At 43.1% G+C, this 21,302-nt stretch overlaps 1 protein-coding gene across 3 annotated transcripts in view; it reads right to left on the reverse strand.

Moving 5' to 3' along the window:
* Positions 1-12,285: 12,285 nt before the first annotated feature.
* The window catches only part of ADARB1 (adenosine deaminase RNA specific B1), a 61,432-nt gene continuing 52,415 nt past the window's right edge, over positions 12,286-21,302 (reverse strand). For all 3 annotated transcript variants that reach the window (XM_040069295.2, XM_040069296.1, XM_040069297.2), the window contains exons 9-11: positions 19,304-19,485; positions 13,874-14,052; positions 12,286-13,132 (exon numbers count right to left, since the gene is read on the reverse strand). In XM_040069295.2, the coding sequence (XP_039925229.1) occupies positions 12,956-13,132; positions 13,874-14,052; positions 19,304-19,485 (538 nt within the window). In that variant the 3' untranslated portion in view covers positions 12,286-12,955. The remainder of the gene's footprint in view (positions 13,133-13,873; positions 14,053-19,303; positions 19,486-21,302) is intronic.

Genomic DNA, 21,302 nt, shown 5'->3' on the forward strand with positions numbered 1-21,302 from the left:
TCACCAACTCACCCACTCCCTTTTATCACACTTTTCTTTATTGGATACAGCTGTAACTCATCAGGGGTGAGGCTGTATTAGGTAATTAACACAGCTGTTACTGATCAGGGACAAGATCACCTGCATTCCCTTCTCCTACAGTTCATTAAATGCCCTTCCAGAGCCAGATACTACAAAAGCCTTCTAGAAATAAAGCATCTATGCAGCTGCTTCTGCATCACAATTTGACATGCTACTGCAACTTTAATTCACCTAAATAAACTTGGCTTTATCTCCTAGGGCTCAGAATGCCAGCTGCCAGCACTGCAGTACAACTAGGAGTAAGTTAAAATAGGTGCCAGTGCCATAGTTGTAGTGACAGGAGTTGGACACTATGATCCTTGTGGGTCCCTTTCAACGTGGGGTAATTTGTGATTCTCTCCCTCTCAGGACCTTTCCCAGTGGCAACTTTACTTAGATCTGGGGGAAAAAAAACCCAAATATTTCAAGGCTCAACTAGGAAGATGCCAAGCAACATCTAAATTTGACCATCCATAGCTGAAGGGACAGTGATAACTGTCACCCACTGCACTAAAACACCCATGTTGCAGTTAATCATAGCGTGCCTGTTAGGCTAGCTGTCTCCATAACAACATAATTAAAAGTACATTTTAAATTCTCCTCTATACTCATGTTCATGAGCTAGATTAATTTTTAGAAAGACGCTCTTGCAAGAGCTGACTTCTATTACAGTCTGGATTGATGAGCATTTTTGAGCAGGAGACAAAACCGACTCCAGTTGAATTAATAATATATGTTATTAATCTATTAAAAAGTCTAAACAGCTTTTAAAATTCATTTTACAGTGCTTTTTTTGTCATTACAGACAACTTTGTAATTCTAATTCTTTTCTGTACATTTAATTGCCAGGAGGAAACAGGAGTTTTGGCAAAAGAACCATCATTTAAGTTATCAGCATCTAAAAATTAAGTGGATGAGATACACAAGAGAAAAGAAAAAAATATTGAAAAGTTCTCAGTTTTTCATACTAAAAACTCAATGAATTATATGTTTGTAAACAGATTTCTGCAGTAAACTATACCAAAACCCGATGCAACAAGCAATTGAAACCAGAAAACAAAGGCTGTTTAGAACAATTTCTCACTTTCCCGCTGTTTCTAAGCAGAAGAGAGACTCCAGCTTCAGGCAAAGAACTGTAATGGACAAAACCCACAGTTCATCTGCAGAGATCACCGAGATCAGAATTTTGGGGTCACTTTAACTGCATCTGAATGCGATACATTTTTTATTGAAGCTGAAAGCCCACTTACAAAGCTGACAAACTTGAGAAACCAAGATATCTGTTGGCACGCAAGAGACCAGAATTTAGAGTTTCTCAGCCCTGTTCCTGATTTCAACATGAGTTTTACTTGTGGAAAAGAGGAAAAGATCGCTTTGTTGGCAGAAACACATCATACACATCACTCAGCAACACACCTGAATCAAAACATTCCTTAATAAAGGCAAAAAGCATTTCACAGAGTTTTTATTCTAAGATGTTCATTCCTGAGCCTTATCACTTGCAGTCTGAAACTCAATTCAACCAGCTCCCAAATCCAAATTGCTTGTGGACTAGCTGATTTTGTTTTCCCTCACTTAATAGCTGAGCAGCCTAGTGTTCCTAAATATAGTTAATTATAGTTAATAGATAATTACATTTATACAAAAAAAAATATTTTATGGTATATTCTGCCGAAATATAATCTGGTCAATGTACCCATCTCAGAATGGAGATGAGTGAACACTGGTAAGATTTGAAATTAAATTTAAGAACTAGCTCATTGGAGCCATAGTTAGAAGTCTGAATTACGGCTGAATTAACCTATTTAGTAAACTCATCTTTGTCCTTTTTTCTGCTTCTCCACAAAAGCATTTCAAGTCAGTTCTGAAGAACTGCCACACGGTGGAGGTAAAAGTCTATAACTTGAAATGAGAGTCTCACACGAGTCACTGTAACATTCTATCCCCCTTTCACCTTAGTGAGAGTGAGTTACCAAAATAAATACCCCTCTCCTTGAAAGTTACGAGAAAGCTGAACTAAGGAGGGGTGGAAAGGGAAAAGAAATGGGGAAAAATACCAATATTTCATCCCAAAAAACAGCTTAAAATGTAGGGAAATTACCATTGAAACAACAGAACAAACCCCTTTTCATATTAAAACCTTTGCAGATCTATATACTAAGAGAATTATGTCCTTGAGGAACGTGCTTGTGAAACAGGCAGACAACAGAAAATAAATATTCCTAAGTTTTATTTTAAACTGAAGCCACAATACTACAAAAGTAGAAGTCTTACAAGAAACCCCGTGTAAGTAAAACCAGACCTAGCTGAAGTCCTTAAACTTTGGTTTTAATGTAAATCACATCCAGCAACAGGCAGAAGAGAATCCTCCCTGCCTGCAAAGCAGCAGGTACACTGTTAACAAACTGTAAAAGGTGGGGTTTTAAATGCAATTCCACCTGACACCAGCTGTCCTGGAAAATGTGGGCTTGAAGAGCTTCCAAGCATTCCGGAGATTTTTCACAGGTGTACTTGTCAACACAAGCACACCTGTGAAAAATTCACACAATTAATAAAAATATCAATAAAATAAAATAAAATAAAATAAAGTAAAATAAAATAAAATATTTTAATTTTTTTTTTTTTTTTTTTTTTAAAAAAAGGCCTTTGTGGGGAGCAAAGGGCCCAATCTGTTGACCAAACTCTCCTTTAAGGAATTTTTCTGCCTCCTTGGGGCTCAGGATAAGACATTACCAGGAAACTTCCACAGCCTCGTAGGGCCTTGGGGTTCTTATCTGCTGTCATTTTTCTGTGTGTACCAACAAAGTCACAACAAGAAGCCAATGAGAAGGGTGTGGGGAGAAAGTTAAAGGATTTAGGAGGCAAGGTGATATTTTCTCTCCCAGTTTTAGAGAATGACATCAAAAGAAATGGATGGAAGCAGTTTATCCATACCTGGCTCTGAGAATGGTGTCACTGGCAGAATTTTGGGGGTTGGGACCACGGGGTGGTCTGTACAACACCAGGGTTGTTTGTGCCCAACAGGATTCACCTTTATCCATGGAGGAAAACAACTTTTTCCTCCTAAGTTGTCAGGATCAATCAGAAGAGCACCACTGTGTCACTCCATAGGTTATTAAGGAAAATCTCTGCATCCTTACCTTTATAGATAACTTCAGCTTCCCAGCCATCATACCACAGACTCACAACAGCTCCAGGAAACTGAGCTAACATTCAGCTGGCAGCCAAGCCCTGGCTGTGCTCCCCAGGCTCAATGTTAGGGGCAATTGGCTGATTATAACAGATTAGAAGGAACCATTCATTCCCCTGGAACAATTACAGAAAGAGCCTGATGGATTAGTGCACTTGCGAAATCACCAACCAAATGAAATCTAACAAGGACAAATGCTGGGTTCTGCTCTTAAAATGCTGCAGTTCTAGATGTAGGTCCAAACTGGGGGACAAGATCCTCACCAAGAGGGTGGTCAGGAACTGAACATGCCTGGAGGTGGAAGTTGCACTGTGTTTGGCTGGAAGAGTTTATTTTGTTTTATTTTTGTTTTGTTTTACACTAGGTGGTACAGTGCTCCTTTGCAGATTCGAGACCAAAGCAGTGCTGACAAGAGAACAATGTTTCACTGTTGCTGAGCAGCACTTGCACAGCATCAAGGCCTTCTGTTTCTCATTCTGCACCTGAGAGTGAGATGGGAGTGGGTGGCTTTGCTCAGCTGAGGAAGGAAGAGAGGCTGAGAAGATCGTGATTATCTTTTCATCAGGTGCCCTGTCCTGCTGTAAGAGGAATCAGGGAAGGTTCCTTTTGATATTTCTCAGATGAAAATAGAGTGCAAACATGGTAATATTATATCTGAGAATTATTTATTGATAAATGTCTCTGGAGAAGAGGGGATAGAGAAGAGAGAAAGGGGAAAATCATGAAAGTTTTCTCTGCCCTGGCCAGCTCTCAGGAAAAGTCTCCCTGGGACAGGGCTCCCCTCCATTTTCTGCCTCCTTAACAAGTGGCACGTGTTGGGGCTTTCAGCATTGTGTACAACGCCCCACATCAGAAAATGGATTCATAACACACGTTGAGGCATAAATAAAAATCAAATTGGTCCCTCTCATCAGGTTCTAATTTGTAATACAAACATTTGTCCTGCTACAGTCCTGGCTCAGTGGTCCATGGTCCCCCTCTCCCTGGGCTGTAGCAGCCAGCTCCTGCTCCCACAAAGGCATGCTGCTGAAACCCCTCTTTTTTGGATGCTTCATCTTTTGCTGTGCAGTACAAACATCCAGAAGCGACCCCTGCCACAAGAGTCCCATGGTTTTCATTGCAGTGTTTGATACAGCCACAGAAAAAGCACATTTACCTTCAGAAGCTGTCAGCAGCCTGGCTGAGTGCACAGCCATCCAAGATGGACAATGTCTCTTGAGGTTCACCACTCTGTAGCTCCTGAGAGATTTAACAATTTCCAGCCATGTACATAAACCATTGAAGAAATAAACCATTTTTTTTTCCCCCTGCAAAAAGAAGATTATAACCCTGCTGGGTTCTGGGAAGGCTCAGGGGTGTGGGGCCACATGAGCAGAGACCTCAGTGAATTGAGAGGTGCCTGTGCAGCAACAGACCTCACCCTCTGCTGTCCTCTCTCAGGGTGAGATGGGTCACCACTGTAGTTTGAACCCTGGAGGCACAGCCCCCCTCAAAGCATTTATTGGCATCCCTTGGATCCCTTCTGGGGTCAACTCATACGTCCCCATTGATGCCTTAAGTTTTAGCTTTCATGTTTTTCAGATTCTGTGCTGCCTAGGGGTGCAGTTCTGAGCCTCACATTTGGTGTCACTCAGCTCTGCACAGAGCAGGGAGACAAAACAAATCCTTCTCCTGCTGGAGATCAAGGACAACGATTACAAGTTTTCAGGCCCAAAACAACGGTGGACTGAAGAGAGCAAACAAGAAGGATGGGACTGCATAACCTGAAACTGTAATTGGACAATTAAACCCCAATATGCAAATGGACCAAAACTTATAAAAGTGTGAGGCCTCGTGACCGTTTGTCCATTTTGTGACCATTTTGGGTCCACCCTGGGTGTAGCCCTGGCCAGGCTCTTGTCCTGCCCAAGGTGCATCCTTTAAGGCCTTTTAATAAACACCGACTATTCTCTTAGCACTGTCCAGTCTCTGTTCCAGGTCAGCCTTCCCAAGGCATCACCATCTCGCAGGTTTGAGGTTCAAAAAGACTCCTCCCAAGGCTGTTTGCCCCGTGGCAGAAGTCCCAGAGGCTGTAGCAGCAGTGGTGCCAAGCTGCCTTCTTCAAACGTTGGCACACTTGCCAATCTTGGGATGATGCCTCTCCTGCCTGGGACCGTACGGGTTTGTTTTCCAAAAGCATGCAATCACTGCTGCGTGGTGCCTGAAATATCTGCCTGTTTACTGTTGTTATACAGCACTGTCTTTGTTTGAGCAGCTCAGGGTAAGCGTTAGCTGGGCCGTCACTTCAGGCAGATGGCCGTGTCCTCAGAAATAGTGGATTTTGCCTGACATGCAGGTTTCCTGGTTTACAGGCCCCACTTCAGTGCAGGCTCTGCAGGGAGATAATTGACATTTTCAGTAGCTAAAGCATTCGTGTCCGGGCTGAGCTGAATCAGCAGCAGCACCAGCAGGTCACAGCTCTGTGTTACCACTGTGGCAGGGGCAAACAGCAGCGATTCTGGCCATTTGCAAAGGCTTGAACTGAAATTCACAGCCCAGCTTTTCCATGAGGTTGTGATAGAGATGAGAGAGAGTGAAAAAAAATCCATTTAAACTTACCACTGTACCCACAGGCTAGTGCTTCCAATAATAACACAGCTCAGCTCTCCCATAACCTTCCCATCTGCTACAAGTTACGGATTTCCAAGCCAAATAAACACAGCTTCACCTGGGGGTGAAGAGCTTCTGCACCTGCCCTTCCTGCCCCAGCCACCACCACCCTCCCTTTGCTGCCCCTGGAGATCACTGCCCTCTAGCAAGCACCAGCTGCTGAATCCGGTGCAATTAATCCTGGTGGGGCTGTCACCTGCCTGGAGAAAACCCAGTGCCACAGGCTGGGGGAAACGGCCTCAGCCAGGAGCTGCTCCTGGGAATGGTGCCTCGGATGTGGTGGCCCTTATCCAGCCTCCTCCAAACTGTGTTTGTGCAAGCGCTTGGTGACAGGAACACAGGGGCAAACAGGTTGGAAAAACCAGTCAAGTCCAACCTAAACCCATCAAGCCAGAAATTACTTTCACACTGGTAAGGGTCCTTTATACATTCCTTGCTTTCTGTTGTTCCTAGGAAAGGTCCAGAGAATCCCAGGATATTCCAAGTTGGAAGGGACACACAAGGATCAGTGGAGCTTATAAGGGGTCTTTTCAAAGCAGGTGCATCACCCACATGCAGGGCTCTCCCATCTTACTCCTGCTCCCAATCAAAAATTGCTCTGATAAGCCAGATGATGGGGACAACAAATACTGCCTATGACAGTCCCACAACAAGCAGGCTGTGGAGCAGAACCGCCCTGGACCTGACTCTTGTTTTAAGACGTGTTTCCTCTATGCACAGTTAGTTGGTTCCAGGGGAGCAGATCCAGAGGGGCCATGTGTCAGTGGCTCCCTGCCCTTCCTCAGCCAGTGCTGCAGCCCTGGATCTGAGCTGGCATTTCTCACTGATTAGGATCCTCTGATTTCTGACTGAGTCCAGGATTCTCCAGAGGCATCCTTCGAGCAGGATAGAAGAGCAGCACATTTGGACCAGACCTTCCTGCTTTGTTGGGACAGGTGTTGGTAAAAGGTGACCATCAGGTGTTTGGGCTCCTGCTGTCCCAGCACTGGGGAGTTGGGTCCCCTCCTTGGGCAGTGGCAGTGCTGGCACCCCACGGGGCTCAGCAGCTCTCGCAGCAGCAGCTCAGGGCTACCACCACGGGCAGGATCCAAACCCAGCAGCAGACACGCGCTGGGGTGATAACCCTGGCCACCACCTACAGGTTTCCAGGATCCCACTCGGGATTTGAGTGCAAAATGCCAGCTTTAAAATACACCAGAGGTGGCACAGCCCTTCCCACACCCTGACACAGGCCATGTGTCTACACTGGAGTCACAGACCTGTCAATTGCCCTCCCCTTTCCCATGCTCTTACCAGCTCTACAGGACATTACCAAAACATCACCTTAAGGACATGTATTTTGTGACGTTTCACTCATTGTTTTGGTGTCACTAGCAACATTGATGCAAAAAAAATAATAATGAAACTTAGCAATTATATAGCTCTTTATATTTTGAAATCTCTGTACAAACATTACTTAAACAAAGCAAGGTAGTATGCAAAACAGTCATTGTTTAAAATAATCGACCAAGGGGTTGTGCTTCAGCGGTGACACCGGGAGAAGGACAAGAATGCTGGAGGGAAAGCAACAAACCAGAGGTATAACGAGGTCTCCTCTTCAAATTTGGGGTTATGAATGGAGAAAGTGCCAAGGGCAGTATCTGAGAGTGTTCTTTAATAACTTTACACCAGGTAGGTAAAGCCGATGCATTTGCACTGTCACACAAGGAGACTGCTTAATGCAAATAATATACAGCAATATTATACATACGTATGTATAAATACATATTCACACACACACACACACGTTGGATCTTAAACTCGTCGAGGATATCTCAGCCAAACTGCAACAGAAATTATATTGGTGATAGTGATGACGAGATTAAAAACATAAGAACATGGCAGTGACACCAAGTGTGGATATTCCCCTCCAGAGAACAGATATTACTTAAACTATTCCATCTGCTGAGGCTGGCTGCAAACATGGTTCCCAATTCCCCTTTCCTGGAATGACTGAAGAAAACAAAACACAGCTACCCACAAAATGAATTCCTGCAAACACAAATGCCGTTGGTGCAATTAACTGCCCATTAATTAACGGGGAATGGGACAGGCCTTTGGCTGAAAGGTTCTGAAAAGCACAGTACATTGATATGATCCAACAAGAAACGTGTGCCCTCCCTGGTCCAGGATTCCAGCCCCAGCTCAGTTCCTGCAGCCCCCGATGACTGGTTTGCATCATTCCCAGTTAGACAGAAACCATGGGAGAAGCAGTTTTATTGGAAGCACCATATGGTCTCGAGCACACGATGCCAGTGGATGCACTGAGGGAAAACTGCCAGAGTTCATCCCCCCAGGTGTGTTTTAGGGACAAACACCCTCCCCATCCTGCAGCTCCAGACACCAAGCCTGCCTGCACAGAGACCCACACAACTTACTCCCATGGGGAGTCAACCCAGAATTGCTGCAAATACTCCAGCAGGAAGGAAGAGCAGCAAGCCCAATGAACCTCAAAAGCCTCAGATGTACACACATAGCTGGTACATCTGAGCTGAGCTGTGACATTTTTGGGAAAAGCAGCGTCTGGGAGCACCTGCTGCCAGATGGGCAGTTCCTTTGGTCCATGCTCCCTGTGCCTGCAGCCCAAAGGCCTCTCCAACAAAACCCCCATCATCCCATGCCATCACTTCTACATTAGAAACCAGTGACTTCCATTTCTCTCTGCTCCTCCTGCTGCCATCAGATGCTGACTCAGCACGAGCTGTAGCACATCCATCCCACTGAGCCACCAGCAGGACAGAGACCAAGCCCAGGAAACTTTCCCCTTCCAGCCCTGTGGCATTTCTTTTCAGCATCCCTTCTAAAATCCCCCTTGTGCCCTTATCAAAACCTCTGTGCCTCTGCTAGCTCTAGCCCCAGGATGAACATCACCTCCTCTCCCAACAGGAACACACAAAGTGAAGGTGGAAACATTTAAACACTTGGCATCAGAAAATAAATACATTAATGGATAAAGAAACCCAACAAAAACCACACAGTGATTCTGAGACAGAACAGTTATATTTTATACATTTTATTTCTGTGGGGTTTTAGTTTTAAATAACATGATACATTTTTGTTCTGACTCTATACCTGAATTGCAACTCTCCTTCCTTTTCAGTGAACTTTGGGATAATTTTCACAGTGGACAGTTAATGATGATGAGATTGGAAAGAATTCAAAGTGCAGCTTCTCTGCAAGCATGAGCCTTCCAAACGTTAATTTAAGGAATGGAAATATTTTGAAAAACACTGATACTTAAAAAACCCAAAATTTTAGTTATGTGGTGACCATGACTAGGCAGTTCTTAGAGCACATTCTCCATTCCTGGCTGGTAATTTTTTTAAAACCACATCTTGGTTTCTAAAGGCAGCAGTACTGCGTGACACAGGCACTCCCTCACGCTCCCAAACACTCTGAACCAACAGCTTTCACTTGTGCACATTTGCAGCAAGAGCAGAGTGAGTTTTGGGGTTTCCCTTGGCTACATGCACTCTCGGACATCACAAAATCATGGAATGGTTTGGGTTGGAAGGACCTTAAAGCCCATCCAGTTCCATTCCTCTGCCATGGACAGGGACACCTTTCACTATCCCAGGTTGCTCCAAGCCCCATCCCTGGAATGTTCAAGGCCAGATTGGATGAGCTTCTCTGGGCACCCTGTGCCAGGGTCTCACCACGCCGACAGGGAAAACATTCTTCTCAGTATCCAATCAAAATCTAACCTCTGTTAGTTTGTGCCCATGCCTCTTGTCCTGTCACTACAGGAGCTCTCCTGGAGCCCCCCCAGGACTGGAAGGGGCCCTGAGGTCTCCCAGAGCCTTCTCTTTTGGTGAAGAGCCCCAGCCCTCCCAGCCTGTCTCTGATGACATGCAACACCAGTTCCATGACGCTGAGCCTTTCAGCTGCTGGTTCTTCTAGATTTAGAAGAAACACGCACTAAAACTTTCTACTCCGTAGCTTCCTGCGCAATAACCAGCCACGAAAAGATTTCTCCAAGACAAGGAGAAAATGAGAATTGCCAGCTGTACAGAAACCTCACTGCTGTAAATCCCTAGGACAGCAGAGTCACTGTTCCTATCACCAGCTGTTCCGGGGGGAGAGCCAGCTGGACATCCCCACTGCCAACAAGCTCCTACACAACACTCACACAATCAGTAAGAATAATCTACAGTTATTACCAGGTCCTGAGTACAGCCATAAGCAAGATTTCAAGTGTTAACCTTTAGGCCCAGATTTTCTTAAAATTATCCCGCAGAACATTATATATATATATTTAAAACATCTATATTTAAAATTATCTATTTACCTAACCTACAAAACTTTACTACAAGCCAGAGTGCCATCTGGAGAAAAAACACCTTAAATTCAATTTGAAGTATTCAGCAACATTAAAGTTGTTACGCTAAGTCCTTTTGAAAATCCTGAGACAAATACTCAATTATAATTAAGTAAATACTCCATCAAAATAATTATATAAATATTCAATCAAATATAAGGGAAAAGAATAAAAAAGAATAAAAGAATGGAAGCAGCTCCCAGAGCAGCAGTACAACTCCCCTGTGCAGACCAGCTCCCACCTACCCAGCCCAGGCTCCCCAGAGCCCTCAGCCTCCAAAAGCTGGTCTCCCACAAAATTTGGCAGCTGCCAGAGGCTGAGTTGCCTTATCTTTTGCAGTCACTTGAGATTATACACATCGCTAGCCCTCCTTGCCCAGTGACAGTGATTTCCAGGGAACTCTCCCTGCTTCCTCCCATGTGTGAACTGCACAAAAAGGAACGAGGGATTGAAGGAAGTATTTTACTGACTCCCGGAAGACAGACACGGATTGCACACAACCCTGGATAACTTCTTCTTAAAATCCCAGAAATGCCAACAAGAGAACTGTTCCTCATAAATAACCTGACACCACTCCTCCATCAAAAGATTTTGGCATGGAACGTACTTCTGTTACAATTTAATTTAATAGTTCATTTCAACAGCTAAAAAAACTATGTCTATAATGCTATTTAAATATTTTGTTCATATTTTTGACTTCATAAAAAAAATAGTTTGAGCTTCTACTTTCCTAGTTCTCAAAAAAAAAAAAAAAAATCAGAGAGACACCAACTTTTGAACAAGTGCCTTAAAAATGTGTATTTCACCTGAAAGCAGTAATGACTCCAATGAAACACACATGGCGTGAACACCTTTTCCTCAACCCCACAGAAACATGTTCACACACTCAACCACAGCCCCAAAGAGAATCTCTGCTGTGTGACCAAGACAAGGTCAATCCCAAAGGCTGGTGTCCCAGTGCTTGCAAAGTCAGACCACAAACAACTGGATTCCTTTTTGTTTTGGAAGAGGTCAGTCTAAACCTCAGCTGGATGATGACTCCAAGAGCCCTGTTGGGCCTGCAGAGGCCATGGGAGTGCTCTCAGCTTTAATGAGAAGGTGACAGGGTGACTGAAGCCACTACAAAGGTGAATTAACCCAGCCCTTCTATTGCAGCTCCTTCCCTTTGTATCTGGAAAAGGCAGGAAGCCCTAGAAGCATCAATTCCCTGAGGGGACCCCTGGGTCACAGACTCTCCTGCCTTCCCAGAGGAATGCTTGCTATTATCCACAGTACCACCCAAAAGTACTGTGTGCACCTCAGTGCCTTCCTCCCAAGACATGAACCCAGAGACTTCAACTAATGCACAAGTGATTCTCAGGTCTGATCAGGTTTTGAAGCTGAGAACGAGTTCCTACTCAAGCAGAAATGCCTTAACATTCATGATTGGCCAGAAGTGGGCTCACACCAAAGTCCTCAACACCCCAAGGACTTGCTGGGGCTGAGGTGCTCCTTCTACGCAGCAGTTAATCAAACCTCAGTATCTCGCTTTCATCCTACATTTTTATGTAAAGCAGAAGTGTCCACACCTTCAGGAAAAACACTTTTTAAAGGAATAGTCAAAACAGATGGACACACATTTGAGAGCAACTTACCTAATTAGCTTCATGATGCCCATCACACATGTAAAGCCCAAAGGCAAGGGAATGTCAGACACAACAATTTGGCTGAAAGCAGATATAACTCAGAAGAAAATAAATTTTAAGAACTGGTTTCTCTGTTTTAAGAGCTTCCAGAGGAGAGCAATTAATACCCAACAAGTGACTGGTTTTGGCAACTCGGGCTCGGTGCCCTTAAAATGAGCAGATTTTTTTAAAGCTGTTACATTGCTGTTACAGTTAAGACTGTATTCGGGTGAGTTCCTGGGATACACAAATCACCTACTTCTAAACAGGCTTCTGCATGTTATAGACTAAACTTTTTAACTTACAAATAATTATTTTGCTGTTTCCAGTTTACAATGGTAAAAAAATGAAGACTTCACAATGGGTATAAATGGGAGGTAAATGTATTTTTAAAAACAGAATAAAAAGCTGCATGTTAAAAACTGGCTCACAGACTAATAAATACATACATCAAAGACATGTATTTCAGCAGCTGGTTTTAAAGAGCAAGGAATTGGGAAAAAACTAGCTGTCCAGACTCCATTCTGGCTCTGTGGTCTATGTACTAAAAATATCTGCAGTTGAAAAACAAGTTAACAGAGGAGTAGAATCAGCTTTGTCATCTATTTTCTTTTTTAAAAATTAAGCTACTTCCTAAAAGTGTGGTGTAAAACCTAGAGGAACTATTAATTTCTTCATGCACTCGATGACATTGAATTAAAAAAGAAATTATTTTAACCCAGAAAAAATGAGTCATTGTATACAGTAAGGACAGCCTTACTGCAAATTTTCTACAGTAAAAGTATTTCTAGAAATATACCAGAAATAACTTTCCTATAACAAAATATACAATTATGTGTTGGACCATCATTGAGTTTCAATACTTAGGCAAAACAGAAGCAGCTACTGTGAAGTCTCAAAAAAAAAAACCCCAAAGAAACCCAACTCCAAAGAGCAGAAAGATGTTTTGATGGCAGTGGAGATGCCAGAAAGCAATGCTGGACACCAGGAATCTCCAGAACAACTCCCTTTCCAAAGTGATGTGCAGTTCGTGGATTAGACTGTGAGAGAAAACTGATCCTGTTCTATGGGCTTCTCCACCCAGGCTCCAAGTCCAGCCTTCAGGAATGCTTTAAACAAACACTCTTTAGCAGTTTGATACTCAGTGGCTCCTTGCTTGGTGTCGTGGTACAGGTTGGGCTTGAGGATCTTTGAGCGCAAGCTGGAGGAAAGCTGTGGGGTTGAGAGACAAGAGAAGGAGAGAGACAAGACCCTATTAAGCCAAACAGTACCAGAGGGACTGAGTTACTTAAACAGCTAATATTAAAACAAGGTAAGGATCTAGCAAACAAAATGTTGAGGCCAAAAAGCCACAGACATAATTCCTGGAAGCTTTCCTTCTGAGAGTAAAGAGCAAAACTGTAGCAGTGAAAATGGGACTATCCTTCCAAATAAATTAAAGTGCAGAGGCAAGCTCAAATGAGACAGCATCCTTTGCTTACTCAGCTATATACCAAGGAATATGCATTTTGGAGCAGACATCATTACAATAAAGAATAAGTTAACACACACATTGTTCTTCTCCATTACTGCATGAAGCAGCAGCTACCTGGCCTCAAGTTGCACCAGGGAGGTTTACATTAGATATTAGGGGGAAAAAAATTTGCTGAAAGGGTTGTAAAGCATTGGAACTCAGGGATGTAGCCTGGAAATCTCAAAGAAAATCCCTGGAAATCTTCAAAAAATGTGTGGTTGTGTTGCTAGAGGACATGGTTTAATGTGAACATGGTTGTGGTGCTGCACTGATGGTTGGACTTGATCTTAAGGGTCTTTTTCAGCCTTAATGATTCTGTGGTTCTAACATGAGGCTTGGCTTAAAACAGGCTGGGGAAGTGGCTCCTGAGTACAGAAAGCACATCCAGGTATTTCACTAAGATTCAAGAAGTGGCAACCTCAGCCCTCTGGAAGCTGTACCTTGGCATGGATGCGCATCCAGCGGCTGTAGAACGCGTGCTTACAGAGGCGCGAGGCGCGGCCCATCTCATCCTTGCCAGTTGTAGCATTAATGATTTCCAGACCAGAGTCTCCTACTGTCCAGTTTACACTGAAGTTTGGGGCTTTCCCTGGCTGACGGGCTTCTGCATTGCTGATACCTGAAAGAAAAGTGATGTTTAATGAGGATTATAAACACAAATGCTTGACTTAAGATTTTTTTTTGTTGGGGAGTAAAACATCTTAGAAGCAGATCTGTTATTTTGCAGGCATTCTCCTGCAGATTTCTCACCGACTCATGGAGATAACACCACGGACATCTCACTCTCATTCTGGCTAAAGTGTTCTCTAGTTCTGTCCTTCCCAGCAGGGCAAGTGTGCACTGCTGGAGAAAGCAGCCTCCTCGGCAGAGAGGATCATGGAGAGCTCTGTGGCACGAGCTCATGGAGTTCATCTCACTTCCAAATGGATGCAGAACTATGAACCCTGGAAGTGTTCATGGCCAGGATGGATGGGGCTTGGAGCAACCTGGGACAGCGGAAGGTGTCACTGCCCACGGCAGGCGGTGGAATGAGATGGGCTTTACAGTCCCTTCCAACACAAACCATCCCTTGATTCTATTGCAAGCGAGCCCCATCCTCAGCACCCTTCACAAAGCCAGAACTGGCAGACATTTGGGTCTTGCACCATAAATCCATCGTGTTCTAGCTGACTCCCCACTTTACACGCACAGTGGTGCACACTGAGCCCAGAGACGGAGAACCACAGGACTCCAATCACTTTGCTCAGGTGTTAAATTATGTGACACCTTCCAGCTATGGCTCTTATCTCCAGGGATGGGGAAGCAAAGCCACCACAATCCAACCCAAGCACAAACAGAGTCTGGCTGACGGCCCGGGCCAGGATTTATTCCCCACACCATCCCGGTCCTTAAAGATGGACTGTACATAATGAAAGTCACAGCAGCTGTTGCCATGCACACGTGACACATCTGACAGTCCAGGGGAGGCAAAAATCTATTTAAGATGTCTCAGTCACCTCAGCAGGAGAGAGCAAAGCACCAGGGCAATTTGGTCTCTCTAGTAAATAAAAATCCCATTTTTACTTTAAGGCAGCTCTCGCCGAGAACCTATTTCAAGTCTACTCCACTGTTAGGCAAGGTCCTACACTTAATAAAATCTGAAGAAATTGAACATAAGCAACACAGCAGGATGCATTTCTGGCTGATATCTGGAAATACCAGCAGTCTAATAAAGCTGAGCACCTGGGAGCAGGACTGGCTCACCTGGCTCAGTCTCATGGCACCTCTGGGCCCAGCACTGAGTGTGCAAAACCTACGAGGTCAGAATGACCCAGCACATTTCAGTTTGCTTCCTATCATGGATTCCTCATTTAATAAACAAAGAAACCTTCTGAAATATAAGCTACTGAAGCTGTTGTATTTTTACCCTTGGTTTGGATCAATCTTGTCACTATGACTGATAAGAAATAATTAACAGAATAATAACAGAAAATAACCTAACATTTCCCATTTTCTTAATATATAAGCTGAAAATTTTGAGAATTGGAACAAAAGTCGGTTTTACCGAAAGTACTGAGGCAAAAATTTAACTCAATGACATCTGTACTATTACCTTTTCTTTCATTCCATACACTATAAACAAGTACAGGGATCAGACAGAGGTCATCAAGTACTCCAAAACACCTGTGATATCACAACCAGCCCCACAGGCAAATCAAATAAAGATGAGAAAGCTGAACATCCAGTATGCACCACATTTCCATTGTAATTATATGATTCCATCCTTGGTTTTTGATTAATTAATTAATTAAAAAAAAAAAAAAAAAAAAAACCACAACTCCAAAACCAACCCAGATTTAGAATTTCAAATAGATTTAATTGATAACAACCCATTCAGCTGCTTATTTGCATGCAAGAACCCTGGAGAGATATCAAAAGAGTCCCTGATGGTGGATCACAAGTACCATGGACAGGGAGAAAAAGGTCATCTCAAAATCAAAGTATTTGATAGAACTTCAGGTGGGTTGTATCTTCCCCTCAAAAATCTAGACATGAATCTAGCACAATATGCTGAGATTAGAAACAGAAATTTAGGACAGAAAGTCAAATATTTTACTCTTCTTTGAAAACTAATAGAACTAAAGCTATTTAGAGAACATTGCTCAGAACTTATTGTTGAATATTATTACAAAGGGATATAATAAGTAAGAGCAAAGGTTGCAGCTCTTTGTGCCAGTGCTTATATAAGTAATAAAAGTTTGACAGTTCTTTGAGGAGAGAGCTAAAACAAGCTTCATTAAAAAGGACACAGAAAGCTGAAAAACACCAATGCGAACAGGAGGATAAGGTACCAAGGGAACAGCCAAATAAAATCACCAGAAGTTCTGTTGAAGGGTTTATTTTTGTCTACCTCAAAAACAAATTAATTAACACTTGGATAAATATGGTCTCTTTGGGAAGAGTGAACACAGCTGGAGACCCCCCCCAGCTCAGGGTAGACCTGGGATGCAGAGGGGGGGAAAAACAGAGGTAGGATCATTGATGATATTAATTTTTTTTAAAATAGCAGTAAGAGGAGCAATAGCAAAAAGTAGCAGAAAAAAACCTCACCTACTGGATGTCTAGGTAATAAAAAGGCAGATGACATTCCTCAGAGATGAATATAAACACATATTAGGAGAAAACCCAAAGCAACCTTGCACAAGGGGTGCTGGACTTGGAGCTCAATGTTAGCATTCAGGAATGAGATTTTAGTTTCCAATATTCAATTCTACCAAAAAGTCAGGTCATTTACCAACAGTAATCAAAGTGAATGTCAGGAATTATTAGTGAAGGATCAAGGAAGTGAACAGGATATATGCCACTACATAGACTAGTATTGCTGCTTGACCCTGAATATCAGGTACTGCCCTGGTCTAACTAGCACAAAAATGGGTCTGCAAAATGATCCTGATGTGAAAGGGTCTCTGTGCAAGGAACAACAAAGTGGATTAAGACACTTCAGCTTGCAAAAAAATAGGGCTTATGTAGGAAGGAATATCTCAGAGGTATAGAAAACTGAGTGTCATGACCACTGCTTATGGCCTGGATCTCACAGAGCACTGAGGAACATCTAATTGCGTGAATTAGCAGAAAGGAAGGTCTTTTGCACAAACCTTTAAACCCTTGCACATTCCACAGTCCTCTTTACTCAAGGAGGCTGTGGATGGCAAAAAGTTGAAACCATTTCAAAACATGGAATCAGGAATGAAGAAATGAAAGACGTGTTAAGGATTTCTAAAAGATCTCAGTACCTGACTCGGGCTTCAGCTTGGGTGAACTCCTGCATGCCCACCTCCCACAGTGGCTCCCCCTCAAAAAGAGTCTGTGCAGGTCACCCTGCAGATGGGCAACTTGATATTGGCTGATTTATCCAACTACCCTCACTCTGATTGAGAAATCATTTTTTTTTCAGATTATTCTAAAAATTTTCAAAATTTAAACCTGTCTTCTCTTCAAGTGGGGTGGCCACCTCTCAGAGAGAGCTCAACTGCCTCCAGTGCTGGGGTGCTAAAGGCACCCTGAAAAGCTGGATCCTGCAACCAAAGCTTCCAAGAGTCAGCACAGGAGGGTGTTTTTTTATAAATAGACATATTTCCTGCATCCCTCAGCTGAAAAACACCTGCTCTGGCGTGAGTGTTCCCCACTGGAACTGAATATGGTGGACAGGGAAGTGCTGGGCTAATGGTTAGATGTGATGATCTTGGGAGTCTTTTACAACCTTAATGATTCTATGCTTCAATGTGTTGGCAAAAGCTGTAAGTTAAAACTACCTCAAAGAAAGAAAGATGACGAAAAGACAATTCCCAGCAGTACAAACAGTATCTCAAAATAATTCTGACTTAATGCAGGTGCCCCAGCAGACACAAAATTTGCTTTATTAGAGGAAGAAAACCTGTTTTTACAGTACTTTCTCAGCCAAACAGGCAGGACAGTAGGGCAAGACAGATATTTCTGTTTTAGTTCATGTCCCTGGTGGAAATAAATCAGAGGTGTGTGCGTGGTACAAGAAAGAACACAGAACTGGAGATAGGTACTTCTGCTGTGCTTGTTCTAGGTAAGAATAAACTGAAAAATCCGTGAATCCAAGAGCACAGGAGCAGCTACATGACTGCCCCAGCTGAATTTAGCAGCAGAGGTCAGAAAATCAGCTTTCAAGACTGAACCAGTAAAAGAATATACATCAATATAATTCTCTGCCCAACCTCCTAAAGAACCTTTCTGTACATTTTGAGATGTGTATTTTTGTGGAAACTCAACAGCCGAGAACATTTCCAAACTCTCTCAGCTGCACAGCAAGTCCTGGCTCAACTGTTTAAACAGATGGTTCTATTTCATGGGAAATAGATGATAGCACCATTGCAGAAAGATGATTTTCAAGAAGACAAGGTACTGGTACATGCTGTGAAAAGGATAACAAAACCGCTTCTCACCCTGCCACAAGCCTGCTGTTTTTAAGGACTGATAAAAATTCCCCAAAATCAGGCAGAGACAGTCCATACATCAGCTACTAGGCCCATAAAACTATTAGATGCTTGGTACAGAGCATTGCAACTGTTCTTTACTTGCTAATATAAGGACAAATACGTTTCAACATTTTTATACATCCTAGTTCAGGGAATCCTTATTACCTTTCTTACCTAAAGAAATACTCATTGTTCACAATGCTCTTTTCTTCACTCCCTCCCTAAATCCTTTTTAAAAATGCACATCAATCTTTAAACATGCTTTAAAAGTATGAGCCGCTTTTTTTTCCCCCCTGGAAAATAAACACATGCCACAAGCTAACCTCTGCAGAACAAAGCAATGCACACAGTGAGAGGGAGGATGAGATTTCCGTTTTAAAGCTTTCAAAGCATTACTGTAACAAGCCATTTTGGAATTTAAGACAGGTGAGGTGTTATCTCTGTCCATTTTGAGTTGATTATTGACCTGGAAATTGTGAGCAAAGCGTGCCTATCTTGGCATACTGATAGATGGAAGGGACCACTCAACAAAAATCTGCAGTTCTAGAGAAGTGACAGTAAGTGCTAGCACACTATTTCAGAGGTGGGAGGAGGTTTCCCTAAGCCTTCAACTCTCCTCACATCTTCCTAGGGCATGCTCCGGACGGGAATGGTGTGAAAACTCATCCAAAAGTTCCATCCCTCAGCTCTTTCCAACTTTTAAAGGTCCTTGCTACGGTATTTCTGACTGGGTATCTGTATTACATTTCCACCACAACTTCTCTATTGTAAGCAGCAAGCAGTTTACTCACAGCACACAGTTTGCAAGGTTTTGAGAACTACAAAATCACAATGCTACTGGAACAGACTTAGTTACCGGCACGGCCTTCTCCATTAGATACTTGCCACTAAGTAAAGGTCTGTTGAGTGTATAAAGAGGTGGTAGATCTTCTATCTCTGCTATCCTCTGGTAAACGGCTCTGGATAGATGATCCCCATGATATAAACTCCCCAAGATGATGCTAGAGAAGTAAATTGGCTCCACAAAGAGGCTAAGTAAGGCTCCTTGAATACCCAATACGTTCCACCTAAGAGGGAGGGAAAAACAAAACAAAACAAAAAACAAAAAAACACTTTCTTTTTAATGGAACAAGTAACATCTGCCAGACATAACAGCAGTTAATCACAATGGACTAGACTTTCAACCCTTCCTCCTGACCAGCACATGACCATGGTAGCATAAGCTGTGACACCTGCCAGAATTTCAGTGATCAGCTTAGGGGATACTCAGTGTAATCCTGAGTAAAATGACCTAGAACAGGAGCAGACTCTGCAACCTGTACCCCTGCTAACATGTCTGGTGATGCATTTTCCAGCACTCTAATGCCAGAGATGGACAGGATCATTCAATGGGAGAAAGCCAAACTGTGAGATTCTCCACCAGAAACAGCAGCTGATGCCTCCAGAAGACACCTGGCAGGGAGAAGAGCATCCTTCCCAGAGCACAAGAAGGACTGTCTGCAAGACCTCCACACCTCACCTATCCTTCAAACTCCAGCCCAGCTGCCCACATCCTGCTGACAGGAAGGACATGTGCACTGGCCTGCAATATCCATGGGCAGGGACAAAACTGAATATGGAAACTGAAAACATACAAAGAATGCATACAGTCTTTGCTCCCTTTGGCTGCTTCACAGATTCCAAACATAAATCCCTGTCTGAGCACTGTGATTTACACTGGATCAGGTCTGGTGGCATGGATATAGAACACCTAGGAGCAAAATCCTGATTATGATTATTTTTAAATTGTGTTCATTTGATAAAGTTTTGGCTCTCAACGCCTGTCACACAAAATACTTTTGAAAACCACAACATCTCCTGCAGAGTATTTTCACTGCCTTGGTCAGAGAAATACTGAGGCACTATGAAAATAGCATATTTCAGTCTTGGAATCCCAGAATGGTTTGGCTTGGAAGGGACCTTAAACAATCTAGCTCCAAACCCTGCCATGGGCAGGGGCACCTTCCAGTAGCCCAGGTTGCTCCAAGCCCTGTCCAGCCGGGAGCTGGAGTCCAACTGCAACAGCCAGACACAGGAAGCAGGAAAAGTTTCCTTTGGTGCTTGGATAAAACAGAGGAGAACATCAGAAGCTCTCGTGCTCCCACAGATTGGTTGTCCTAATTAAAAAGCCCATGCTATACCAGGCTGCAAGGTTCTCCTAGGAAAACAGGGAATTCAGATGCTGCTAACAGTGTTTCCTGCAGCTTGTGCTGGGATGGCAGGGCTACACATTCTTTCAGGCTAGAAACTCCACACTACAACTGTTTCACTACTGCAAAAACTGAACTATGCACGCTGGCTTCAGGACTTGCAACTTGTTTCTTTTTTAATATATAAAAATAAAAATGGTAAAACAAAGATTATAATCCAAAGAACCTATTTCTTTGCATATCCTTAGTGATGGTGAAAATGGAGGCAATATGCATTAATTTACTCACCTGTCATTTAAAAAAAAGCAGGCCCTAATAAGTGAGTAAAAATACTGTGCTAATATATGAGGTGGATTCTACATGGAATAAAGGCGTATTTTTTATAAGACTGAAAACACATTCAGCAACCAAGTGTCAGAGTAAAGATACCAAGTGAAAATAGTTGCTTCCCAGGACCAAGATGCCTTTCTGGCTGCTACAGACACAGGTAATAACTATGGAAGAAACACCCAGAAAAAAATCAAGACTGAGTGTTGCAAGCTCAGGTTTGCAGACAAGGCACATCACATTTTACATGATCAGTGCTTAAGTGAGGACAGACATTTTAAAATAGGCCAAAGCCCTCCTCTGGCAAGCCCTTACTTCCCAAATAAACCCTCTGCCACACCCTTTGCCTTACTTCTGACTTCTGTATT

The sequence above is a fragment of the Hirundo rustica genome, chromosome 7 (assembly GCF_015227805.2).
Source record: "Hirundo rustica isolate bHirRus1 chromosome 7, bHirRus1.pri.v3, whole genome shotgun sequence".
Classification (NCBI taxonomy): Eukaryota; Metazoa; Chordata; class Aves; order Passeriformes; family Hirundinidae; genus Hirundo; species Hirundo rustica.